The sequence below is a fragment of the Emydura macquarii genome, unplaced genomic scaffold, assembly GCF_026122565.2.
Source record: "Emydura macquarii macquarii isolate MOO-44397 ecotype Brisbane River unplaced genomic scaffold, CSIRO-AGI_Emac_v2 contig_1365, whole genome shotgun sequence".
Taxonomy (NCBI): Eukaryota; Metazoa; Chordata; order Testudines; family Chelidae; genus Emydura; species Emydura macquarii.
In genome coordinates this window covers 88172-115172 of record NW_027131502.1, presented here as the reverse complement: position 1 = coordinate 115172, position 27001 = coordinate 88172, and the positions used below count along the sequence as shown (strand labels likewise).

General features: G+C 51.0%; 1 protein-coding gene across 3 annotated transcripts; it reads right to left on the bottom strand.

Moving 5' to 3' along the window:
* Nucleotides 1-5071: 5071 nt before the first annotated feature.
* On the bottom strand, nt 5072-25703 carry ZNF692 (zinc finger protein 692). 3 transcript variants are annotated; one of them, XM_067552006.1, is made up of 12 exons: nt 25270-25376; nt 23519-23730; nt 22969-23000; nt 22124-22618; nt 20653-20701; nt 20103-20243; nt 18803-18931; nt 11540-11602; nt 10514-10592; nt 9650-9764; nt 8852-8951; nt 5072-6110 (listed from the first exon to the last, which is right to left on the bottom strand). In XM_067552006.1, the coding sequence occupies exons 2-12, from the start codon at nt 23704-23706 to the stop codon at nt 5726-5728; spliced, it is 1776 nt and encodes a 591-aa protein (XP_067408107.1). In that variant the 5' UTR covers nt 23707-23730; nt 25270-25376; the 3' UTR covers nt 5072-5725. The 3 variants fall into 3 exon arrangements, with proteins under 3 accessions (XP_067408107.1, XP_067408106.1, XP_067408105.1); XM_067552005.1 differs by lacking the exon at nt 25270-25376 and adding an exon at nt 24262-24374; XM_067552004.1 differs by lacking the exon at nt 23519-23730 and having other exon boundaries at nt 25270-25703.
* Between the last annotated feature and the right edge of the window lie 1298 nt (nt 25704-27001).

Sequence of the window (27001 nt, the reverse complement as noted above, 5' to 3'; positions counted from 1 at the left end):
ATATCTAGATGAGTAGATGTACCGCTGGAAGACCTCTGTGCACCCCTGGTTGAGAGCCACTTCGCTAGACTCTGCCACACTGGGAAACACCCAGGCACTTGATTACAACACGGCCCTGGCCTCTCACGTTAGGACTAAACCCATTTAAACCCTTCAAGAGTCTGCACCAAACGCTGGAAAAGGGCAGAATCCCAGAAGCGGCCCTGGGGGATCCCCCCTGACACTGTCCAGGGCAGCACATTCCCCAGCAGCGCGGGGACCAGGCAGGGGCAGGAACTGGCTTTTCCTCACTCCGCTCCTCACTTTGTCCCGGGACAGTCAATCTGCCCCGGGGGCTGCAGGGACGGTGGTGGTGGTGGGGGGGGAGGGGAACCTATTTGTAGCCTGGGAAGTGGGCGGGCTCCACTGCTAAAGGTCCCTCCCCCTGAAGGGGAGGAGTCACTGGACCCAGGACATAACTAAGTGTGTGGGACAACTAATGAAAAGAGGAGTGGGTGTGGGAGTCACAGGTTTAAATGGAGGGAACCAGAATGGGACACCGAGCAGAGAACCCCGGACAGCACCCACTGCTCCCGGAAGGTGTCAAGGGAGCCGGCAGACCCTGCCCAGAGGAACTCTGCCCGGATGCGTGAACGGACAGAGGAACAGAAGCAGGCCCCAGAGTCACAGGGCGCCCCCCCGGCCAACCTTCTTTCCCTGGTCTTGTAGATGGCCACTTTGGCCAGGGTTGGAGGAGGTTGACGAGGAGGCTCCCGTGACTTTGTGGGGCCATGGATGGGGTGTGGGCAGAGGAACAGGTGGGGGGGAAAGTGCAGCCAGAACCTCAGCAGGAGGTTCTGGAGGAGCCGGAAGAGGGGCTGCAGCCTGGCGCACCCCAGATAGACGTGCGCCGCAGAAGGGGCAGGCGTTGGGGCGAGGGGTGAACCGCACCGAATACACGCCCGGGCTCACGGCTCCGTGAAGGAGCCGCCAACTGATGTCCCCGGCGGGCCGAGGGGTCGGTGGAATAGAGACTGGCCACGGGGGATGAGGAAACGGAGGGTGTGCAGCACGAGCGTGTAGAGATAGTCCCTGGGCACGGTTCGGAAAAGGATCGGGGCCTGATGGAAAGCGCTGGGGGGCTGGGACTGGGGGGGGGGCTGGAGCTGGGCAGGGCCGGGAGCCGGGAACCTCCCTCCCCGCTCATCGCCCCTCTGCCCCTGCCAGCCTCCCCCTGCCTCCTCCTGCCCCCTCCTCCCCTCCGGCCGGGAGACTCGCTCCCTGGCCCCTTCCCGGGGCTGGCTCGGCCCCTGCAGGCGCTAAGGGCAGCAGAGCCCGGCTGCGTCCGGGGGGGCAGCAGCTCCGGGACCCGCAGAGCCCCGGCAGCAGAGATGGGGCGAGGAGGGGCCGTGGGGGCAGAGTCACTTTCCTGCCCGGCCCCGGCCCGTTCCCCGGGGCTCCCCTCACCTGCAGCCTCCGGCTCGGGAGCTGGGGTCGGCGGAGCCGGGGCTGCCCCAGGGGCTGGTTCCAGGCGCCGCAAAAAGTCCCCCCGGGCCGGGCACCGAGGGGATCGCGGCAGGTCCCCGGGCTCGCAGCTGATCGCAGGGAAGGAAGCAGCCGCTGACCCAGGAAGCTCTATCGCGGCTTCCCCTCCCTGCCCAGTAACCGGAGCCCTCTAGTGGGGGGAAGCGAAGGAAACCTCCTCCCCGCTCACCCCGCTGGGGACAGAAACCTGGCTCCGGGGGGCTCCGGCCGGGTCCCCAAAACAAACGAATCAGAGCCGAAGCCAGGGCGTCTGCTGAGACGTGATCCCCGGCTCTGTCTTCGGAGAGCAGCTGCCAGCAGACGGGGACTGACGGCCGGGATTTACTCCAGATTGACACCAGGATGGGTGAGACACCCCTTTGCCCCGCAGGAGCCCAGATACTTTGGTGATGGACCCCCCGGGAGACACCTGTGAATAAACACACAGAATAAATAAAGAGTATGGCAGGATTAAACTGCTGCTTTAAATGAGAGTATCCCACTGTATGCATGTGTGTGCATTGACATCACACCTTCAGTCAATTCATTTTACAGTTTGTCTACACAGGGAAATGAATCCAGATTTAAGTAAAGCATGAATTGAAAGGGCAATAGCTAGTCCTGATTAACTCTCTGTGTGAATGCTTTATTCCAAATTAGCGGAACCCACTTGTGTGGCCAGAGAGCAAACTTTATTAAAACTTCCCCTGTCCACTTGTGGATTAAGCGAATTAAGTGGATTAAGATAATTTGGAATAAAGCACTCTTAGTCCGGAACAAGAATATTCACACCGGAAGTGAATTAGGAATAGCTATTCCAGAATAACTCCTCATATAGACAAGTTCTTAGACTCTCAGGACTACATTTCATTGAGGAACTTCAGAACAATAGCAGACACAAAACATAGTACATCATAACACATGGCAACCATTGTCACAATGGCCAAAGGAGAACTCCCATCAGCAGTAAAGGGTCTATGGCACATACTTAGGCTTGGAAGAATTAGATTTTTATCAGTACATGTCAGTAAGCGTTGATTTCGCTGTACTCACACAAACTGACAAACAATATTTTCCTTGACAATAACTGAAATTTACAAATAGGCAAAGTAAGAAAAATGCTGCTTGAGAATGTATTCTAGTTAAAATCTGGTGATTTAGAGTTTTACATGAGGCTGGTCACAAGTGGGTCAATGAATGAATAGTAAAAACAGTATGATTTATTGATGTAAGGATATTTACTTTCTATATTTTAACATGTGATGTAGACAATTTGTGTTTTAACAGTTTATAAAGCTTTAGCTTTTTGAATCTCAGCGTCTACTGTCATGAAATAATTCTGACCCCCTCCTCCAATTTCCTGCCCCTGTGAAAATTTAAATTGATAAAAATCTTTTAAAAATGCTTAAAAATCAACATTGATATTATCCACTGAATGTATATATACAAAAAACCCACAAACCAAATTCTACCAGGCCTACACATAGTAGTACTAATTTCATTCAGTAGACGGCAGTGGTGCCCAGAACCCAGGTGTCCTGACTCCTAGCGCAGCTACTCTAACAAAATCACGTTCCCACCCCTGAGCTGGAAAAAGAACCCAGGAGTCCTGAAGCCCACTCCACCTGCCCTAATGATTAGACAATACTCTGCTACCAGAGCTGGAAATAGCAGTACAAACCCCTGGGTCAGTTAGCAAAGGGATGAATTGAAGCTAAACTCTGCTGGCCAAATAATAGTTGTGGGAGGGAGTGGAGGAGAGCTGTGCTTATGCAAGGTGCAGTATAACTGGGGTGCAATTGCTGGAGGTGGCTGAGGTATTTTACCCGGCTGAAAATTATGTGGCAAAACTATTTGGCCTTTAAAACACTGACAATTTAATTTGCCATCACTAGGCTTCAGAGTGAACAGTCCTGCCGACATAGCGCTGGCCACGGGAGCGTTTTTTTTTTCTTCACACCACTGAGTGACAAAAGTTTTTCTGGCATAAGTGCTAGTGTAGACAAGGCCTAACTCTGTCACTGTAGTACCGCCACTTCTCTGAGAGGCACTGGAATTCTTCCATTGATGTGCTGTCTACACCAAGGCTTATGAGAGTTTAACTTCATCTCTCAGGGGTGAATTTTGCACACCCCTGAGCAATGTAGGTAGGTTGCCCTAACTTTCTAGTGTAGACTAGCCCTTACTGAGGAATGGTTTCCTCTCCATGACATGAACAGGCCCTGAGTGCTAATACAGGGATCTCTCTCCGGGAGAAGTGACGTGGGTCCACAGACAGCCCATCCCAATCCCATTCTCTCCAAGGACTGGAAGACCATGTGCTGAGGAAATGCGAGGCAGAGCCTGCCTGATATCCTCAAGAGATTTGACTCATACTTGGGTTCTGGGTTCCAAGGGGAGCCACTACCAGGAGGTGGAGGTAGGTGATGGGGACAGCTGGGCTGTGGGAGTGGCTAGGGAGACGGTGAGGGGGAAAGGGAAGTTCAGTGTCAAGCAAGAAGAGGAATCGAGGCAGTAGGGCTATACCGAGGGCAGTACCGGGCTCTCACCTCCCTCCACACCCCTCTGGCCACGAGTGAGAGGTCAGGGAAGATTGGTGTGCATTTGGACAACCAAGTCAAAGCTCTTGGGGATATCAAGCAGGATCTGTCTTACATTTCCTCGGCACACGGTCTTCCAGAAGTCCAGGGAGTGACATTTTACAACACAAACACCAGGGTCAGATCTTCACCTTTCAAGCTTAGTTTGCTGGGAAAATCCTCCCTTTCTTCTGGCTCATGTCTCCGGAGACAGGTATCAAGCTATCTTCTCGAGAAGAGGGGCCAGAGCTTTCGCCGATTCCACATAATGAAAACCTCCTTAATACCTTTGAGGATCTGGGCTTCCATCACTTGAAATCCTCCCCCCATGACATAGGTGAAGAGGATCCGGGAAGAAAACAGATGGACCTTGTGGTTAACAGAGGCGGAGCTGCAAGATCTAGTTTCATTTCCTGGCCTGATCACCGACCCTCTGAGTAAGTCCTCCGGGGTAAAGTTTTCAAACATGCCTAAGACCCAGATTCTCAGAGGTATTTAGGCTCCTAACTCTCACAATTTCAATGGAAGTTAGGAGCCTAAAGACCTTTGAGGATCTGGGTTGAAGTGACTAGGAGACGTTGACTTTCAGCGGGACTTTGGTGTTACTGAAAATCTTACCCGTAGGCCCAGATTGGCTCCTAACTCCCACTGAAATCAACAGAAGTTAGGCATTTAAATACCCTTGAAGCGCTGGGCCTTAAGTTCTCTGTGCCTTGGTCTCCCATGTATAAAGTTGGGATCATGATCCTTACTGTCTCCCAGCCTTTGTCTGTCAGGTCTATTTACACTGTGAGATCTTCCGGTTAGAGACTCTCACAATGCAAGCGTGCAGCTCCCAGCACAATGGGCTCCTCATCTCCGTCAGCATGCCAAAGTTCTGCCGTAATACAAATAACACCACAATATTGGCAGGCTTTTCCGCAGCTGGACGGGGGGGTCCTGCTGATCCTCCAGTCAGAGGAGCTGCACCAGCCGGCTGGGGTGGGATAATCTCACAGGAGAATGGTGGGGAAATTGCAGCATGAGTCATGGCCATTGGGGATGAAGGAAACCAAGGTTGTACGGTAGAGCCTCAAGGACCCCCTCACCCTCTGTCCACACACACAACCTGGGCTGGCAGAACCAGCACCATCAGAGAAGAGGCTCCTCCCCCATGCATTACACAAAATAATTCTTTATTGAGGCTTTGTCCAAACCCCTGAAGCCGAGTAGCAAAGCTAAGCCTCTTCCTGGGAACCTCAGCATCTCTCTTCAGAGCCCCTCGCCCCAGAGGTATGGCCAAAAACACCCTTTGCCTGGTCCACAGTCCTTGGAGAATCTGTGCTCTGCTGACTGTGGTTCAGGGAGGCTATTTGTTAAGCAGGGCTGTGCGGGCTTTGCCTCCCTGTCCCCGTACGCTCAGAGCCTGGACAGAATTTCAAATCTTCAACTACAGCCCCTCCCCGGCCATGGATCAGTCATTATCCCTGCCCGTCTGTTAAGTGCTTTATGTCCCGCTCTCAGGAGAGTCCAGCCCCATCCTGGTTCTGCTGCTGGGAGCCGGGCTGGAAGGCAGGGTCTTGCTGGGATCATCTCGGCCGACATTCCCCCGTGGTTCAGCCCCCGAGTGCTGGTTAGACCTGGAATCTGCTCGGCATCTCCTGTTACTCGGCAGAGCCTGCGATGGGGGGCACCGGCCCCTCCGCCTTCTCTGTATTGCAGTGGCTTAGTACAGGGATCTCCAGCTGCTCTGTGGCAAGCGGGCACTGTGCATCTGGGTGGCCCATGGCTAGTGTCTCTTCAGCGAGGCTGGGGAGTGGGGCTGGCGCATCCTGGTGGCTGGGGGCTGGCATTTCTGGCGTGGGCTGGGCTGGGCCAGCAGCCGCCTTGGGATGGCTCCTGCTCTTGTGCGCGGTGACGTTGTCCTTCTTCTCAAACTTCTTGCCGCAGATGTCGCAGGAGAACTGGTAGAAGGAGTCGGCGTCGTGCTTCTTCATGTGCCAGTTCAGGGAAGCCTTCTGCCGGCAGGTGAAGCCGCAGATCTCACACCTGCAGGCGAGGAGGGAGATCAAGAGGAGAGTGGGCAGGGAATGAGAGAGAGAGAAAGCTCAACAAGGAATGCACCAGGGGGGTGAGTGTACGGGAACACAGGACTTGACAGACGGGGTCAGACTCCAGGCCCATCTAGCCCACTATCCTGTCTCTGACAGCACCCAGCACAAGATGCTTCAGAACAAGGAGTAAGTACCTTGTGGTAGCTGATGTGGGTGAATCTGGTCCACACGTGAGGTCTCATCCTGGGCTCTAATGGTTAGAGATTGGCTTAAACTCTGAAGCAGGAGATTTAATTTCCCTTCCAAAATTGTTATTGTTCATTATGGTAGTTCTGGATATTCTTGTTCTCCATACAAATATCCAATCCCTTTTTGGCAGGAGCACCGGAAGGGGCGGGCCAGAGGGCCCTGGCCCCATCACTTTTAAAAATAGGAGGACTATGCCTTAAGGACTAGCGATGAGGGGAGGAAGGGGGCAGAGAGGAGCAAGTGGTGGGCGGGGCCTCGGGAGAAGAGGTGGAGCAGGGGTGGGGCCTTGGAGGAAGAGGCGGAACAGGGCCAGAAAGAGGCGGAGAGAGAGCAGGGCCTCAAGGGACAAGGCTGAGTGGGGGTGGGGCCTCGGGACGGAGTCACGGGGGAGGGGTGGAATGCAGGCGGGACCTTGGGGGAGGGGCAGAGTGGGGCCACGGTCCAGATGCCAGGGGCCCCCCACTTCTAGGGAGCTTTCAGCACTCCTGCTTTTTGGTATCTCACTAAATCCTTGGCCTCTGCAACTTCCTGTGGCAATGAGTTCCACAGGTTAATTACACATCATGTGGAAAGCTATTTCTTTTTGAATTTCCCATCTTTTTCATTTCATTGAAGGTCCCCTTGTCCCTGTATTATGAGACAGGGAGAACAGACACTCCCAATCTGCCTTCTCTAGACCATTCATTATTGTATAGACTGTTATTATGTCCCCTCTTACTCATCTCCTTTCTACGGTAAATCCCAACCTTTTCAATCTCTCTTCTCTGAATCCCTCCTAATTCTGCGATCCCCTTTTGTGGGATGAGATAACCAGAGTGGCACACAATATTTCAGCTGAGGCTGCACCAGTGATTTATACACAGGCATTACAGCGCTCTCCAGTTTATTTTCCACCCCATTCTTTATGCATCTTAACATCTGGTTTGCTCTTCTGACCACATCACCACTCTGAGGCTCAGAGACATAGAGCCTGATTTTACAGGACAGAGGATTGGTAGGGACCTCTTGGGTCACTGAGTTCAGTCCCTTGCAACCCCAGGCAGGCAACCCCATCATATAATCCCTTTCATAAACTTATAAATGTCCACCTTCAAATCATTTAAGTTCCTTGTCCCCACTACTCCTAGTGGGAGGCTATTCCAGAACCTTACTTCTCTGATGGTTAGAATCTGTCTTCTAATTTCTAGTCTAAATTTTCTCCTGGCCAGTTTATCCTCATTTGCTCTTGTGCTTACAGCTTCAGCTTCAATAGCTCTTCTCTCTCCCAGGTGTTTACTGCCCTGATAAGCAATCAGATCTCCTCTCAGCCTTCGTTTTGCAAGCCAAGCTCTTTGAGTCTCCTCTCATAAGGCAGGCTTTCCATTCTCCTGATCATCCTCTTAGCTCTTCTCTGCACCTGTTCCACTATGGATCATATAATCTAACCTCCTGCACATCGCAGGCCACAGAACCTCACCCACCCACTCCTGTGATAGACCCATAACCTCTGGCTGAGTTACTGAAGTCCTCAAATCATGATATAAAGACTTCAAGTTACAGAGAATCTACCATTTAGTTCAAACCAGCAAGTGACCCATGCCTCACACTGCAGAAGAAGGCAAAATATCCCTACAATTTTTGCCAATCTGACCTGGGAGAAAATTCCTTCCCGACCCCAAATATGGTGATCAGTTAGACCCTTATTATGTGGGCAAGATTCACCAGCTAGACTCCTGGGAAAGAATTCTCTGTAGTAACTCAAAGCCCTTCCCCTCTAGCATCCCATCACCGGCCGTTGGAGATATTGCTAATAACAATCCTGGATGGGCCATATGCCTATGAGTCTCTGAATCAACCTTCCTTCAAACCCACTTGGCACTGGTGTAAATGACTGCAAAGGATGCATGGCAGCGGGGTGCTCAGAGACAGGGAGATGCAGTGACAGACAGAGAGCCACAGAGAGCTCACATGTAGACCGTCAATCCTCTCCCAGCTATGTTTTGCACAGCACCAAGCACATTCTCACACCAACAGTGCTGGAACAGAGGGAGGAGGTTCCTGGACCAGCGGGGCACTGGCAGCTGCAGGATGTTGTACCCTTGAAGGACTGTAACTCATCAAAGCTCTGCTGGGAAGGAATATAACTTTACCCAGGAGGGAGAGGACTGGTGATGGGGAGCCTGAATCTGAATGAATTAAGGGGAGACACAAGGACTGTCTACAAGTATCTGATGGGTGCAGACATCAAGGGGGTGAGGCAGGGAGGGCTTGTCGGGGGTGTAGTTAGGAAAAGGATCCATTTAGGATGAGTATCAGAGTGGGGAAGCCCCATGGTGTGGGTCACTGACAGCCTTGGGGACTGCAGCCTCCATATCTGGATCCATGGGACCTAATCAGCTGTTTCTGTCTTTCCATCTCTCAGTGCTCTGATTCCTAGGGAGAGACGGAGCTCAGCACAGAGGAGGAGACCCTAAGTCACAGAGAGAGGTCGCTGGGTTTGCTACTTACTGCAGGGGTTTCTCCCCCGTGTGGATGCGTCTGTGGATGATCAAGTTGCTGCTGGTGCGGAAGGAGCGGGCGCAGAACTCGCAGATATAATCCCGTTTGTCTGCAGGGTGGAGGAGAGCGGGTTACTGGCTGCTCTGGCCAGCGGGATGTATGTCAGGGCATTTTACCCAGGCAGAAGCAAAGGTATGCACGAGAGAAGGGCAGTAGATCCAGGGACTAAAAACAAGGTGGTGCTAGAGCAGATATTGGTAAGGAGACTAGGACTGAGATGACGGTGGGCCTGCAGGTTGGGATTGAGAGGCACTGGCAGAATTGTGTGTGTGTGTTTTGGGGGAGCCCAGGACCAGAACAGCAGAAGTCTCTATGGGTCAAGACTGAGGTGGTTTAGCAGAACTGTGTGGGGATCCAGGGACTAGAATAACAGCAAGGTTTGCGGTTAATGAGTGAGAGGCATCTGCTGAGCTGGGGTTGGGGGTGGATCCCAGGGCTGGAATAGTAGGGGGGGTTGTTGATCAGGATTGAGAGCCATCTGCAGAGGTGTAGTGGGTGAGGGGGGGCCCAGCCCAGGGCTGGAATACCAGGGGGCATTTGAATTGGGATTGAGAGGCATTAGCACAGCTGTGTGTTTGTGGGGCTGGACTTAAAGGGGAGCTGTGGGGCTGGATTGAGGGGCACTGGCAGAGGGTTTTGTGTGTGTGTGTAGGAGTCCAAGGCTGAGACTAAAGGGGAGCTGTGGATCTGGATTGAGGGGGCCCCAAGAGAGTACGTGACTTGAGGCATCAGCTCAGCCAGACTCACCGCTGTGCAGCTTCTCATGCTCCTTCAGGTGCTTCTTGAAGTTGAAGGACTTGCCGCAGCTGGGCTCGGAGCAGGTGAAGGTTTTCTGGTGAACATGCTGGTATTTCTTGTGGTGCTGCCAATTGGGTGCGTGGAGGAAGCAGAGGGTAGGGTCAGCTGCAACCCTACAGACCCCTCCTCACCCAGTTCATATCTAACCAAGCAAAGCCGACTGCAATCAACGGGAATCTCACCATTGATGCCTTAGTGCTGATACAGGCCCCTGTCCTGCTGGGAACTGGGGGCTGAGGACACACGGACTCATTTCACTGAACAGCCAGTCAGATAGGAATGCCCGGGGTGTATGTGACAACTATCATTTTGTCCACGGATTGAACTGGGGATGTCCAGCTCAAAGCGTGAGCTGCTACTGCTTGAGCTACAATAAGACCGTCACAGACTTGTATTCTCTGTAGATCAGGCACAGAGGGGGATCTGTAACATACACTCACTGGCACTCGCAGAATTGTGTGTGTGTGTGTGTTTTGGGGGAGCCCAGGACCAGAACAGCAGAAGACTCTATGAGTCAAGACTGAGGTGCGTTAGCAGAACTGTGCGGGGATCCAGGGACTAGAATAACAGCAAGGTTTGCGGTTCATGAATGAGAGGCATCCGCAGAGCTGGGGCTGGAGGGGATCCCAGGGCAGATCCCATACATACACTGGGTTACACTGGCACTGCTGAATGGCCGGTCACATTGGCTTGATTGTCAAACCTGCAGCTGGGCTGATACCAGGGCCATAATGGTATTAGGCTGCATATCCCAACAGGGACCAGACGGTGTTGGTGGTCAGGCGCCCTTCCCCCCGTCACCGTGTCACTCACGTTCAGGTACTGGCGGTTAGAGAAGATCTTGCCACAGCCCTCGAAGTCGCACAGGAGGATCTCGCGCTTGGTCGCCTTCCTGCAGAGAGAAGGGGTGGAGTGAGGGGCAGCCATTCACCTGCTGCTCATGGTAACAACCGCAGGATGTTTACAGAGCCAGGATGCAGTTTAGTGGCCCGAGTTCTCAAACTCTCCCTCGGAGACCTTCCCTCTGTCCTCTTCTCGCCATCTGCCCGCTGCAGGTGCAAGAACCATCTCCCTGGATCTTTCCCTCCTCACCAGATGCCTTTGGCACCTCTCCTCTGTGGTTTGTGATGTCTGGATAAAACGCCCTTCATCTCCCTGCCTCTCTAGCTTCTTTCCAACCTCAGCTGACACCACCTCTTTGCTCCCATCTGATCTGGTCTCTCATTCAGCTGCGTAAAGCATTGGGGGGATCGTTTGGACAAAATACACCACTGGCAACAGGGAAGGTGTGTGCGTTGGGGGCGCAAAGGGCAATGTGCAAAGGGATCAGTCACATGCCTTATGGAAGATGTCAACTGATGGGTGTGCTGGGGATGCGAAAAATGCCTGGGAGCATCACGAGGCTGTGACTGTGTGTAGGGACAGGGATAGAAAGGCGGAGCATACAGGAGGCCAACTGGCAAGCGGATCGCCCATTGCTTGGACCATTGAAAAGTACATCAGGTAAAGCCCCAGATAATGGACTGTGGGAAACCGCCTCTGTTGCGTGGCTCTGGGTTTAATGGGGCTTTCCCCCATCTCGAAGTCCGACTGGAATGGCTCTGCCACCCCCACCAAAAGGCCAATCCAGACAGACAGACAGGGAGATCCTGCCCCTGCCTCCCAACCAACTACTGTCTATCACAGGAGGTGCCACCAGCTGATCAGTGGAGTGGGGAGTCCAGCCGTGAGAAGCAGAGATACGAGGGACTGGTCTGCAGCCCAGCTCTGCTGTCATAAGGCTCTAGGGCAAGACAACCAGCAAAGTCGTGCCCCCTTGGCTCCAGGCCAGGCCCCTACCTGATTCTCTTGGGGCCAATCTGGGCCACATCCTCATCGCTTGGTTGCACCCGCTTCTTGCAGCTGCAAAGGAAGAAACACACTGATTGGGTGGGGATCTCTCCTCCTTTTTCCCCATGCCAGCTCCCATGCCCCTGCTCTGTGTCTTCCTCTTCTGTATGCCCTCCTCCACTCTGAGCATCTCTCTCATCCCCTCACTGTGGGAAGGCATAGGAGACAGAGGCTGCCCAGCATTCTCTGGGGCAGGGGTCTCCACCTACCAGCCTCCTCCTCGAGGAAGGCTTCTGATGCCACATTTCACAGCTGGCAGAATCCAAAAGTGCACACTAGCTCCTTCTTAGGACTCGTGGCCTCGGCGCAGGAAGGGCCGAAGTCCTTTTTCTAGCAAGCACCAGATGAGGATTTGAAAGGGATCTAGAGCAGTCAGCCAGCCTGATACCCTCCAGAGACACAACAGGCATCTTTCACCCTTTGTTCACCTCAGACACCCAAGTCTTCCCTATGAGATCGAACTTCCAGTCAGACCTCCAGGTTGCCCCAGATGGGAGCATCTGTGGGCACCCAGGGAAGTCCAATCAATCCTGCCAAAGAGGCACCAAGCCTTTGGCACCGAGCAAAGGGGTTTTATTCCAAGCACTTTGGAATCCGAAAGGGCAGGATGGGTCTGGTCCATCCTGGATCCCAAGGACCCAAAGCAATCCTTGGTCAAAGGAGAATTCAGGATGATCACCCTAAGATCTCTCTTGCATCTTCCGAGAGCTCCAGGCCTCACTGATACCACATGAACACAGCGACAACTCCCAGGTACTGGGAAGAGTTCATGTTCAGCCCCGCACCGGTTTTCATGTCTTGCAGGTCAGGTTGATGTAGAGGGTGGGGCCCTGATCTTCAAAGATATTTAAATGCCTAAATCCCATTGATATCAACAGGAGATAGGCACCTAAATACCTTTGAGGATCTGGGCCTGGGTGTTTCCATAGACTGTTCGGCGTTAGTTGTAGGCTGGGTGCACACCCGTCTTTCTGATAAAGAGCACCCCCGCAGGAAGGATATAGGACTCAGTCCAGCTCACCACCAGGCTGCTGGACTCACTCGGGTTTAAGGGAAAGTATCCAAAGACAACTGGAATATATATATATATAGGCTTGGCACAATTTGATTTTTTTATCATTTCAATTGATATCAATGTTGATTTTTATGCATTTTTTAATTTTTATTAATTTAGATTTCCCAGTTACAGGAAGTTATGGAGTGGTGGGGTCAGACAATACTTTAATGACATCTTGACATTCCAAAACTTAAAAGCTTTAGAACTGTAAAAGCAGTCAACATGTCATAATATATGAATTGCTTTAAATCAAACGCTAAAATATTCTCAAGCGGCATTTTTCTTACCTTGCCTATATTTTTTGTTGGCTTGTGTGTATGTATGCTGAAATTGACGTTTATTGACATTTAACAATAAAAAAATCAATCTTTCCAAACTTAAATATACAGCAGGTGTGCTAGATACAGCTGAGCTCAATGCTTTCCTGCCCCATGAGAGGCTCCAAGTCTCACCCGATAGTGCGCTAGCGGAAGACAACTTGCACCATGTTACAAATGTTGGGTCTCTGTACTTACAGTGATAGCTATGTTTTCATAGAAGTAACCTCAGTTTGTCTGGCATAAGTATTACATACCACAAGATCTTACGATGTGTGTGTCTAACATGGTAAGGAAAAATAAATTGTACAACGCTATATTTAAAACACCTGTAGCACGTGTTCATGTAGTTAACAGACTACACTGGAACACAGTTGCACAAGAAGGCAGAGTTAAGGTTACATGTGCATCCTTTAACATTGCCTGACTTCTAAGCACTCACGGTCATGGATTTCCAGAGGAGATGAGCACAGCCTGCTCCCCTGAATTTCAACTAGAATCTCAAGTGCTCAGTTCTTCTGAAAATTAGGCCCTAGTGGTCTGTTTTTCAAGAAGACTCTGCAGCTCCCAAGCTACTGACGAGAATTTTGAACATTTGGCCATAACTGTGCAACCAACACTATTCTCCTAATGGCTCTTTTAGTATCAAATTTCCCAATATTTAAGTAAAGTAAAAATATGGACAAAACAATAAGACAAAAAGAAAAAGTATCACTCTACAATTTCAAAGCTCTGATGACTTACAATAGAGATATAAACAGAAAACTTAAGATATACAATGCAGTATGGACGTATTTGGTAAGACACCACCTGAATGCTGTCGTCCTAGGCCTCCTAGGCATTACGGTAATACAAATAATGAAATAATAATATAGAACTTGAGTAGGCCAATGGAACAAGCTGCTTTTGAATAAGTCCAGTTTGCGTGATAAAAATAAAGAGCATTGAAAACCTTTAAAAAAAGCCACTCTAGACAATAAATAAGAATGGAAATGGTTTTATTTCAGTACAATTTTGACAGGGATCTTAAATATCTACTCCTCACAGAACAAAATAATTACAGCTTGCCATCATTTATAGTGTGAATAAATACAATTATCCTATGCTACAAACAAGATTACATTTTATTATTTACCAAAAATACAAAGTCTTTAAACAAAACACACTGTATTGCAAAAAGGTATAATACATTTAAGAAAAAAAGGATATAGTCATAAACACGTTAATCTAACATTTTTAAACACAGAGAAAGTTTGCTCACATACACTTAAGTTTGATCTAATTGAAAATGTTCTGTCTGCATTATCCACCTTCCAATGTAAATCTTGCAGCCACTTCACTTTTGCTGTTGTTGGTCTGTGATGGGATGTCCTGAAAAGAGAAAGATAGAAGTTAGAAAATAGCAAAATTGTCATTTTTGTGAAGAAAAAAGATGTTAAAAAACACTAATAATTTGCCCTTTTTGCTGGACTTGATTACTGATGTAAGATGTAGTCCATGCACCTTACTTTGCAAGTGCAAGTTTAGGCTGCTTAACACTTTGCAACATTGTATATTGCACAAATGTATTGTAATCAAATCAGGATGACTTTACTTACAGAAGGTGATGACAGTAGTCTCCAAAGGAAAACACACTCCAGTATGAAATGTGGTTTTGATGCTCTCTCTCTTGCTCCTCTGATGTTTCTTTTTCTGTCTCCATCTCCTTAGCTGCTGCTATCATAATGTCTACAGCAAAAACCACACATCAATGTGTAACTTATTTTATCAAAACCACCACTTCCTTTAAACCTTAAAGGGACACCATCAACTACAAGTTCAGTTAATTTTTAAAATGAGTTTAAAAGTTCAGGTGTTGTACCTGTTGATTTCAATGGGAGTCTGACACCAACCCTACTTAGTACTTTTGAAAATCCCACTGGGCACTTATACGCCTTTGTTAGTAGTCCTTTAGGGCCACGTTTTCAGAGTGCTGTCAAATGCACAAAGTAAAGAAATAAAGGGGAAAAAGAGATTATTTTCCTCTAAATCTTTCAGCTCTAGTGATTTTAGGGATTACCTATTGGTAGAAAGTTTTCAGACACAAGCGTGATTTTGGAGTGGATGGTGTCCCTCTCATGGTAAAATTAAAATGCTACGGGGAGGGGAGGAGAAGGGAGGAAAGCAAATTAAATATATAATTTACCATTATTTTCTGCTCTGCTTCGATTAATGTCTCCAGGACTTGTTCTCAACTGCTAGCAAATTGTTACTTAGTTTCAGAGCCCCTGGAAAATAGACATTAATAGATCTTCAGTATAGAATTGAAGTCACAAAAACATCTAGAAATGAAAAATGCAGAAGAGCCTGGACTGTGCATGTTAATACTTACTTGGTATGTGTTTGGGTGTTTATTTTGGGGTTCTTTTCTCCCATAACCCCCACAAAAAAAAAAATCATCATGAAGAGATAGTTGAGGATGGAGTGTTCACACTTAATTCAGCTAATTCCAAAGGAAATGTTTTTACACCTCCCTATGTAATAAAAAATTAGAAAGTCTGGAAAGACAGTGTTAGGGTCAATTAATTCCCTGTGGATATGCAAGGCCCCAGTTCAATAAGGTATTTAAGCATATGCTTATTTTTAAGCATATGAGTAGCCCCATTGACTTCTATTATGTGTTTAAGCACAGGCACTGTTGGTAGCCATTGTGATTTTATTAAAAGTCTCGTGATATTTGATGTTTTTCTTAAAGCCCCGGCTCCTGGAGTCAAGTGATTACAGGACAATTTTACATTTTGTCTAAATAAAAGACAAGTTCTAGCCTTCATGATTGGGAAAAAAATATTGAAAATGTGACCTGAGTGTGACCTAAAGGCTCAGAAACCAGAAGACAAATAAAAAGAACCTATCATTTATTATTAGAAAAACCCAGAAATAATACTGACTTTTAAGTACTTTGGTGACTTGGAGCCTAATAACTGATCATTCACAAAGGACCTGACAGAAATCCCAGTGATTTAATGGGAATCTTTCCTCTCCCCTCAGTGAAAGTTGCATTAGGCTCAGTCACCCCAAGCGATTTCCACCACCCCACCCAACCTTAGCTTCGCCTTCTTAAATCTTCAGAGACTCATTCAACTATCAATATCAAAAGCTAGTATTAAAACCAACACATCATCTCAGTAATGAGCAAAATTTTCAGCATCATTTATCTAGAAATTTGATAATAGAGGGTTCTTCAATCTAGCAGACAAAGGCTCTAGCAGACAAAGACAAAGTCCAAAAGCTGGAAATTGAAAGCAAGACAAATTCAGATTATTAATAACAGGTAATTTTTTAACAATTAGGTTAATTAACCATTGGAACAACTTGCCAAGGGTTGTGGTGGATTCTCCATCACTGGCAATTTTTAAATCAAGAGCCGATGTTTTTCTAAAATATCTGCTCTAGTGCACACAAGAATTAATTCAGCGAAGTCCAATGGCCAGCATTATGCAGGAGGTCAGACTAGATGATCACAATGGTCCCTTCTGGCCTTATAATCTATGAAACAATACGCTAATGCATACATCATTTTCTGCATAAAAGCATTACAAATTCACATGAACAGCTTCAGTGCAGAGAACCAGACACCACATTGCTGAATATTTATTATCACTCTGTGATGAAATCCTTATGAGCACTACAGAACTAGTTTACTCCCAGGGGAATTCTGCGCCACTGAGAATTGTGCAGAATTAATGTCCTCTGCAGACCTTTCCCCTCCTGCAGAATAATTAATTCTGACGGGGAGACAAAGAGAAGCTGCAGTTACACCTTTCCCCCAGCAGGGGCTGATGTGGCCCCAGGAGAGAGGGCAGCTGGCTCACTGGCTGGAGCAGCCAGCCATGGAGAGGGAAGGGGCAGAGGCTGCCTTCCTCACAGTGCCCTGCTCGTGGAGCCAGGAGAGGAGGCATGGGATGGGGGGAGGGAGACGGACAGAGTGGGGCACACAGGGCTGCTGAGGGAGGTCACACAGACTGGGGTGGGGCACAGGAGCTACTGGGGTCACAACACTGAACCAGGGGCTGAATGGGGGTGCAGGGCCACATAGGGACAGGAGCAGCTATGTCTGGCTGAGTGAAAGTGTAGGGCCACATGGGGACATGTGCAGGTATGCTTGGCTGAATGGGAGAGGCTGGGGGGTCAGTCAGGGTGTGCATGGGGGAGGCTCCCCAACTCCCTAACAACCCTTTCCCCCAAAAAACTGTTCCATACTTTTCCCACCCACACCCAACAACCCTCCAGGTTCATTCCTAGGCTCATTCCCAGCAACTACTTCCCTTTCCCTCAGCTCCTTCCATTACCCCCGACTCCCCCAAGCCTTTGCATTGCTTCTGAGGGGTGTGGGAAATACATTTCTATACTGTAGTTTAAATGAACTATTACTCAAAGTTCTGTATTAATATGCCTAATAAGGAATCTATATATCAAAAAACATCTCCTGAATCTTTCTTGTTGTCTGTATTGTGACAGACATACTTGCTGATAGGTATTTTGAAATAAAACAACAATATAATTATGCCAATTTCAATTATCTTGATAATCTGACAAATAAAATATGCAGAATTTTAAAATACTGTGCACAGAATGTTTAATTTTTTGATGCAGAATTCCCCCAGGAGTCACTAATTACATACTGAAGTCCTATTTAGCCATTCGCCTTCTCCCTGATGAGCAAGATATTGCAGTATACTACAGCCACTTTGTATCACTTGGGCAACACAAAGCCTCATGTTCTGGTGCCACATGGCAAGAGGAGAAATCCCTTTGTGACAGGGGAACTTTCTGCAGGCGGAGATGGCTCCTGTGATACCCTCCCTGCATTCTCTGGTGCAGAGGGGGGAGCTCAGTCAATCCTCCACTGCTGTTATTTATATCACTGGCATAAGATCCGTAAGTGACCTAAGTTAGAGAAGCTGAGATGCTTCTCTAAGTTATGCAAAGGGTAGATCAAGGAGCTGCAACTGGTTTCCTGACAGCTCGCCCTGCACTGAATGGAGCTGAGACATGAGGAAACGTCATCCCTATTATATTCTCTCCCCCTATCCAGACCCTCGTATGCTTGTCTCCCTCACTCTCCCCTAGTTTCATCACTGGCTCCAACCCCATTGAAGTCAACGGAAAGAATCTCTATTAACGTCAACGGGCTTGGATGCATGTCACACTGCAGCCATATTCCCAACGATGCAGCCAGCCGCTTAGTCCAGGGAGGGCTTGTCTACACTACTGAGGTTACAGCAGAATAGTTATGCCGCTGTAGGTGAGGATTTTTCCATCGCTGTAGTAACTTCACCACCAGGAGCAGCACTGGCTAGGCATACAGAAGCATTCTTCCATGGACCTATCTGCATCTAATCAGGGGCTAGGTCGGCATAGCTACGGCACTCAGGGGTGAGACTTTTTCACGCCCCTGCGTGACGTAGCTATGTTGATCTACATTTTAAGTGTAGACCAGGCCTGAGACACCCAGCATGGTGTGGAAGACAGCTCTGTGCTAGGACGTGGCTGAGGTGTGATTTGACTGCTATTGCCAGGGGTCTGCGTTGCAGAGCACAGGATAGCTCCACGCACACCCTTCGGCCTCTAGGTTAGCCAACATCTGAAAGCTCTGGGGTTGGGAAATGCAGTTGCTATTCAGACATGCCCAGAGCCGCTTTGATGATCAAACAGAGATAGACAAACTGAGATCTCTGGAAATCAGGTACCCCACCCCTTCCTTCTCACTCACCCACTTTTCACCTTCTCTTCTCTCCCTATATGCTCAGGCTTCCCCTCCTCACCTGGATTGGCCCTCTGTCTGTCTGCCCCTCTCACCTGGATTGCACCCCCTTCTCCTCAGAGAGGCTGCAGTTGGCTGGACTCGTCTCAGTAGGCAGCTGCTTCCTCTTCATGGGCCTCTTACGGCTCTTGGCCTGGCTTTGTCCTCTTTGCAGATCAGAGTCACTGGATGGGCGAGACGGACACAGGAACTGGTTACAACATGTGAGAGGAGGCTCTCTAATGGCAGGTGAAGCTAGACATGGAAAATAGAGGGAAAGCAACCCAATGCCGCCCAGGGAGAGGCACACAGACTGAAGACATTTCCTGCAAGCCAGCATTAAAGGAATCAGTGTATTATCCCATGTTCATGTCAAGTTATGGCCGAGAGTTTAGTCATACAACATTCAGGGTTAGATTTGCCAGAGCAGCCCTACCTCTACCCTCTGCAGAGTATAAATGAGTCTCTTGTTCCCAGTATCAGGACAAAGTCACAAGGAAACTGAGGAGGAAGGATGGGCTTGTGGTTAAGGCAGAAGATTGGGAGGCAGAACACCTGGGTCCTGTTTGGAGCAGTCAGAACCAGTCCTTCTCAGCCCTTTCCTGCTCCCTCTCCCCCTCTGTAGGCCTGCGCTGCGTCTCCCTCTTTGGAACCTGCTAGAGGGCACCTCTCTCCAGCAGCTGCCTTTCTCCTCAAGAGCTCCCCCTCTAACTGAGGTCCTTAATGTTTTTTATCACGCCCAGGTGCTTCCCCACTTAATTAACTGCCTCCCAGTTACTCAGTGAATTAACAACCCTTAAGTGAACCTAAACTGCCTCAATCCCCCTTGTGAGGCCTGTCAGAGGTAGGCTGGACCCCTGAGCCTTCATAGGGCCAGCTATTCACTGACAGTGGACAAATCCCTTCTCCTCCTCTTATTAGTAATGATAAAAAGATTCCTGCCCTGGGGAATTTCCAATTCTAGGGCCGGATTCTGATCTCACTCACACAAGTGGGAATTAGGAGCATATGCTCTCTTCAGTGGGATTTTTGAGCATCCAGGTATACCACACCTGTATGTGAAATCAGATGAGATTTTAATTATGCCAGTAAAGTGCTGGCAACCACAAAGCAGGGAGGGGGTGCGGAAGGGCAGGGATACAGGAAAAGCTATGGAGAGGACACTTTGTGCTGTTGGTTCCTGGGTTAATTGTTAATGTACGAATGGACCACGGAAGGTGAAGTGACAGAAGAGCAGGACTGTAGCATTATGTCAGAAAGTGCCAGACTTCATTCAATCCATCCTTCTGAGATCAGTGCAGTCAGCTCCCTCCCAGCCTGGCTTGTGCGCAGGGTCCAGGCTCTAACGTCCCTTACCTGTCCAGTGAGGGGTGATAATTCTCATCTCGCAGATCATCAGTGTAAGTGAGGTCATCATCCTCAGTGAAGTCTTCGTCCTCATCCTCTTCCTCTTGGGGATCCGGCAGCTGCTCTGGCTTATCATCCAATTCTGGTGTGCTGCAAGAATCAAATGTCAAGAGAGGGGGCTAGATGGAAGCACACCTCCCTCAGCAGCGTCTCTGAGGAGAAATCTCTGACAGCTCCATGGCTCCTGATCCCTTCTCCTCTCCTCACAGTCTGGTGTCCATTTCATCTACATGTCCGTGTCAGTCATTGGCCTCTCTGCTGAAGCTGTTCACAATGGGGCTGATGACTGTTAACAAGGATGAGGAAAGAATGCCCCATTGGGAACTGGACTGAGAATTCAGCAATTAATTTCACACAGGACTTTGTCAGACGGGAACGACTCTGGGTCATCACAGCCCTGGGGTTGCAGGACTGCTGCTCCCTAGCCCTGGAAGCACACATGCAGGGGATTAATGCGTGCCAGGGATAGATGATGATGATAAGAGCCACCATCACTCACCTCTCCGGCTCTATCCCTTCCACGCCAGCCTCTGCCTCCTCCAGGGGAGCTGTGGGGAGAGAAACTAGTTGCAGTCAGTTGAAGGGTGAGGCAGAACCATGCAGCTGAGATCTGCAGAGAAGGGGTGGGGAAGGAAGGAGCAACTACAATGGGGGGAGACAGCGTGCAGAGAGGATTTGGGAGGAGAGAGGAACTCAGGCTGAGAAGGCCTTGGGTTTTGGAAGGGAACTAAATCCCCCTTCAGGGTATAAACCAAGCACGAACTGGCCAGGGGAAGAAACTATAAACAAGTTGGTCCATAATTGTTCTTGGGGGGCGGGGGGGGGGGTGTTCTTGCTCTTCCTATGAAGCAGCTGGTACTGGTCACTGAAGGATAAAGGGATAGATGGACCTTGGGCTGATCTGTCCTGGCAGTTTCTGTGTTCCAGCATGCCAGCTGTGCTTGGCTAGGCAACTGCACCTTTTCCTCCACAGCTGGGAGACACCCACAGCCAGCCGTCCCCTTGGGACTTTCAGGCTGGACCACTGCCCCATGCCTAACATGGGGCTGCATTTGAAAGTTTCAGAAGACAGGATGCAGCTGCCAACAAGGTCGGCAGCGTCAACTGCATATGAGGCCTGCCATGGCTTCCAACTCATTCCCAGCTCTGGATTTGGATCTGAAAAGCTCTCCATGGGACTTGGGTCCTAGTCACTTAAAAGACATGCTTCTCTCCCCTTGAACAACAGAAAAAAGCTGGGTGCTTTCACTAAGGCCACGTCTTCACTTCAAGCATCACTGAGCCAGTGACCTGGTCGGTTACGACACAGTTAAAAGACATAGCAAAGATGAGACCTATCAAAGACGAAATTTACCCACATTCCTGGAACTGAACTAAAGCCTCGGCCAGCCCCAGGACTCAATTAACCTGTCCCTGTAAATGCAAATCTCTGAACAGTCCACGGGTTCAGCCTGGTTTCAGGGTAGATTTCTTCTCTTGACCCGAAAGGGCCTGAATCTGCTGACTGATGGTCAGGGCCTGGTGTACTGTCCAGGGCTGGGGGACAGCGTAGGTGGGATAGGGGCTAATTTAGAGGAGGGTGGTTATTATTACCGGCTCTCCATCATCACTGTGGATGGAGCTAAGATTCACGGGTTGCTCGTTTGCTTAACAGGGCCCAGCCAATCACCTTCAGATAGGGCGAGGTGGGGCAGAGGCAGGGCTACCTGAACTTGTATTTCCAATGTACAGAGGGAGCTGGCTAGGCGGTACTCTGGACTGGAAGGACAATAGAGGATTTGGAGTCAACAGGGATGCAAAACATATGGTTAAAGAAATCAAGGGCCAGTGGAGAGGGGAATCCCAGCTTTGGCTGGACAGGAGAGGGTGGTGGGGCCCTGGGAAAGGGAAGGCTTGTCAGCAGGATCCAACATGGCACCCCAGGCTTGCTAGGGTGGTTGGGAACAGGGGGGTTCTGCTCACTCTCTCACCTGCATCAGTGTCAGCGCTCCCTGCTCCTAGCTCTGCGTTGTGGTCCATGCTGCCGGTGGGTGATGGAGTCACCATTCTCTCCACCACAGCGCTGTCCCCAATGGGGCTGGGCTCCACCTCACCCACCATGCCAGAGGAGTCCTGGGCAAGGGCTGCCCTGCGGAGCGAGCGCCTGCGGTTGGTAACTGGGGAAGACGGTGGGCTGGGCCCTGAGCTGCCCCCTCTTTCCTCCCGGCGCTGGGAAGCGGCTCTGCACGGCTGCACGACACCTCCCGGTGGGGCACAGCCCTGCTCTGCTGGTGCGGGGGGGCCCCAGGAGAAGGTGTGTCCAGCCACGCACTCCCACACAAGGCTCCATGGGGCCCCCTTGTCACCTGGTGAGGGGGTCTTCACACTGGGGATGAAGCTGCACTCCCGGCTGTGATCGTGAGACAAAACGACCAGCCGCTGCAGGGCATCAGTGGGGAGGGAGCTGGGATCCGTGCCACCCTGCCCTGGGGGAGAAAGAGAGAAACCACATGTAAGTGACAGGGTGCCCCTACCCACATATAATGTCCATCCCCCCATATAACCCAACATCCCTGGGGACCACAGCACCATCCACTCATGTAACCCATCCACTGGGGCTATCCACAGCACTATCCCCCCAAGTAACTCATGCACTATGGCAGCAGTGTAGGTGACCCCACCACATAATCCTTCTCCCTGACAGGATTGTCACTAAAGGGGGGATCCTCCCCACTGCACCTCCCGTTTTAGAAGGGCACTCAAAGCTGCATGCCCCGCCCCCCCGAGAAGTGTGTGCAGAAATACAGAGACCCCGCATGGGCGGGGAGATGCCTACCTGCACTCAGCATGCAGCCCTGGGAACTGTACCTGCAGCGGAGAGAGAGAGGTGAGGACAGAGGGTGAGTGACCGATGAGGGGCAGGGCACAAACCCTGCAAACATAGATTCTGCACCCCCTGGCTGAGCCGAGCCACCTAGAAGAGAAAAGGGAACCTGCTCCCTGACCTTCCTCAGCGCACCCCCAGATCCCTACCACCACACAGGATAGGCATCAAGGACGGACACCAGTGAGGGTGCAATGAGGGAAAAGGACAGGTTGGGGCCTGTCAAGGAAACTGGGGGGGGAGGGACATGCTTGGGGAGGGGAACCTGTGACGATGTGGGAGGGACGCACAAGGGGCTGTGTGGGGAAATGGGGGCTGTGAAGAGAGTGGGTCCTGTTAGGGGAAGGTGAATGGGGGGTGGACTGTGCAGGGATCAGGGGGTCTTCTATGTCCATTCTACAGAGCCCCCATGTTTTCCCTTCCTCCCATACGACCTTTCCCCCATACCCTGGCCCCTGCAGTGGGACCAGTACACCAATCCCTCTCTCCAGTCGCTCCTCACCGGTCAAGCAGGTACTTGGCCAGCTGGGAGTGCAGAGAAAAGCCCAGCTGCTCCTTGAGCTGGCACCACTGCTCCAGGTGGCCCCCGATGCGGATGCGACACTTGCTGCGCCGGGCGTCCAGCTCCTTGCGCTTCTGTTTGCGGATGCACTCAGGGGCCCGCTGGCGGCCCTGTCGCCCCTGCTCCATCCTCCTACCAATGATGCTGCCTGCCTGGAAGTGGGGAGAGAGAGACTGGGGCATGAGAGGGAAAACTGAGGTGCGAACCCCTCGGGGCTGCATAGAGGGAATGGGGCTGAGATCCTGTCTGTGGTACACTGGGAAGCGCAGCAAGAGAGATACGGGGCAGTGAGCCCCCCTTATGGGGTGGATACCATTAAGGGATAACAAACCATGGCCTAGAAGATGAAGGATCAGTGATCCCACCTAGGGCATTACTGGGGGTTGGGGAAAAGTCTGAGGACCCAATTAGTGAAGAATGTACCCACCAAAAGAAACAATGGAGGAGGGGCATCTCAGTGGAGACAGGTAAGTCAGGCAAAGGCAAGAATACCCCAGGAAGAAAGGGGTCCAAAGGAGGAAGGAAAAGGGATGATCACATGGATGGGTTGCAGGGGGATGAGGGGGTGGGGAAGAGACCGCTTCCCTCTCCTGCTGTATTAGTTTGTCAAAAAGTGATCTGTTTCATAAATAGCCCCCAAACCCTCCCCCCGCTACCTGCCCCTCTCCAAGGGCTAAACTCACCCGTTTGTTCATTGAGGCGATGCCCTTGACTCGCTGCTTCCCTCAACGCATCCCTGGGACCCGCTGCACCCTGCCCTTCTCACCGCCCGGGAGACAGCGGTACCCACTGCCCCGCTCCAGCCTGCCCAGCACAGCACCCGGGGCCAGCCCCCGCACCCCTCCTGCACCAGTCACCACCTCGGCCCTGGCACACCCTGGCACTGCCACCCCACCCTCCCACCACCATGGCCCCACCCACTGGGACCCCGGAGCTTGGCCCTGCCTCTCCCACCATAGCCCCTCCCCCTTTTCTTAGGCTCCGCCCCACCTCTCCCACCATAGCTCCTCCCCTTTTCTTTGGCTCCACCCGTCTCTCTCACCATGGCCACGCCCCTTTACTTTGGCTCCGCCCCTTCCTCTTCCACCATAGCCCTTCCCCTTTTATTTGGCTCCGCCCCTGCCTCTCCACCATAGCCCCTCCCCTTCTCCTCATCCCTGTCCCTCTCAACATCGCCCCGCCCCTTTTCCTCAGCCCCATCCCTGCCCTTTCCATCCTCTCCCCCTTCTCCTCAGCCTTCCCTTCCCCTCGGCCCCGCCCCGCCCCCCGTAGCCCCTCCCCTTCACTTCGCCCCTCCCACCACGGCCTCTTTCTCAGATTACATCATCTCCCCACTCACCCCCCCTCCCGCACTTCCCCGTGACCGTCGAGGATTGTTTCCCTCGCGTGCGCCCCGGGCCGCCATCTGTCAGTGCCAGCCGAGTGGCTCTGGCCAATGAGAGCGAGGCGCGCGGCAGGAGCGGCTGCGGCCGTTGTGTGGGGCGGGTGGGGGCGCGCTAATCCCCCTTAACTCCCGACCCGACCCGCGCGAGCTCGCTCGCTCCCAAGTGCCGCTCGCGCTTTTTCCGCCTCCGTTCCTTAAAGTGGGCCCGGCCGGGCAGAGCGCGGGACGGGGGCGTTGGGGCAGCACTGGACCCCGCTCGATACCCCAAGCCCGACCCGGAGCCCCCCACCGCTTTCCCCGAGCTTACCCCGGGGAGGGCCCACCCTGGGGCCGTGTCCCCTTTAAGAGACAGAGCCCCCTCCCATCGTTTACACAGCGCTGGCCGAGACCGTGACAAGATGGCGGCGGCCCCCCGTCCACAGCTCTGGAGAAGCGCGCATGCGCTGAGGACGCCCTCTGGCAAGGGCCAATTGTCTCGCGGTGCATCACGGGAAATGGAGTCCTGCGCGCAGCGCCCGACGGCAACCGGAGTCTCTGGTTCATGCGCTCAAAGCTCCGCGCAGGGGCATCATAGGAGTTATCGCATTTATGGATGCAGGAGCGAGATGTTCTCGTCCCCCTCCCCCCGATGCATGATGGGAGCTGTAGTCTTGTGCCCCAATGCATGATGGGAGCTGTAGTCTCCAGTCCCCTGATCCCAGTGCATGGTGGGAGTTGTAGTCATGTGACCAGGGTGCATGATGGGAGCTGTAACGGAGAGGCCCCCCATTCAGCAAAAGATTTATGCATCTGCTTGAATACATGCACCCAAGTAGCCTTGTATTCGGGCAGGTGCAGGCAATCCCAGCATGCAACCCCACTCACACATTTAGCAGAAAACGGGGCTTTTGAGGATAGGAGGATAGGCTTGGAACCTTGGTTGTTTGGGGGAGATTTTGAGGGGAGAAGTTAATACCAGGTGCCTTTTTTGAGAGATCTGGGGATAATGGAGCTGGTTTCTCTGCTGTTTCTGTTCAGGGAAGGGAATAGTTGCTGGAGGGAAAAGATCTTGTGTGTGTCATCGTTTCAAAGGCTTAAAAAGGATCTTTACTATGGGAAATTAAAATAATTGTACAACTGAGCTGCTCTAAGGGCAGCTGTGATTGGCTAAAAATTATAGCTGAAAGGGACTGCCAGTCGGCATGATGTCATAGAAAGGATGACAAATGACTCTTGGCTTTTCTGGGAAAGGATGTAACTATCCATTAGTTCGCATCCAATCAATCAGAAAGTGAGGGATTTTTTTTTCTTCTCCTGTCAAGGTTTTCAAAGGGCCAAGGAGCAGGCAAGATTAGTTCCTAGCTCCGTTCGCTGAGCTGAGCCAAGCCAACGCAAGCCAGACTTCATCAGGCCAGGCCAGGCTAGAAAGAAAAGCAGAGAGAGACCAGACAAGTACGTTGTTTGGACACTGTCATCCAGCGACGTGAGTGAGATTATGAATTCAGATGAGACCTCCAAGCACTCCAAGGCCAAGGTATCCTATTCATCCAGGGCAGGGCTGTTCCCTGTTAGCCACATGGATAGGATGCTCTGCAGGGGAAACTTTGCAAAGGGTATTGGAGCCAGAGCTTCAGTTTATGTGGCTGCAGTTCTTGAGTACCTGATCTTCAAGATTGTGGATAGGGCTGGGTCCATCACCAAGCGCCACAATAGGCATCTGATTTCCCCGTGGCACCTGAAACTCGCTATCCGAAATGACTTTGAGCTCAACAAGCTGCTGGGCAGGGTCACCATCTGTCAGCGTGGGGATGCATCCAACATCAAGCCTCTGCTTTTCCAGCCCAAGAAAATCAAGGACAGGAAATCCTCCAGAAGAAGGACTGTTCCACTTCCCACCCCTTCTGAGTGAGGACTGAGCAAAAGCAAAGGAATCGACTTGATTAACTAATCACTTTTCCAAACCAACAACTGCGGTGTAATAAAAGAGGTTAAAGTGCTATAGCTGGCTTTGTGAATTCATTTTCTCTGTTATTCATCTAAGGTTGTAAGGAGTAATTCAG

Coding starts and splice junctions, on each gene's coding strand:
- ZNF692 (XM_067552004.1), bottom strand. CDS start 25,628: ATGCATTGGGGCACAAGACTACAGCTCCCATCATGCATCGGGGGGAGG. Junction 22,619..22,968: donor GGGCTGCATGCTGAGTGCAG/GTAGGCATCTCC, acceptor TTTCTCCCCCAG/GGCAGGGTGGCACGGATCCC. Junction 9,765..10,513: donor CTAACCGCCAGTACCTGAAC/GTGAGTGACACG, acceptor CCCAATTGGCAG/CACCACAAGAAATACCAGCA.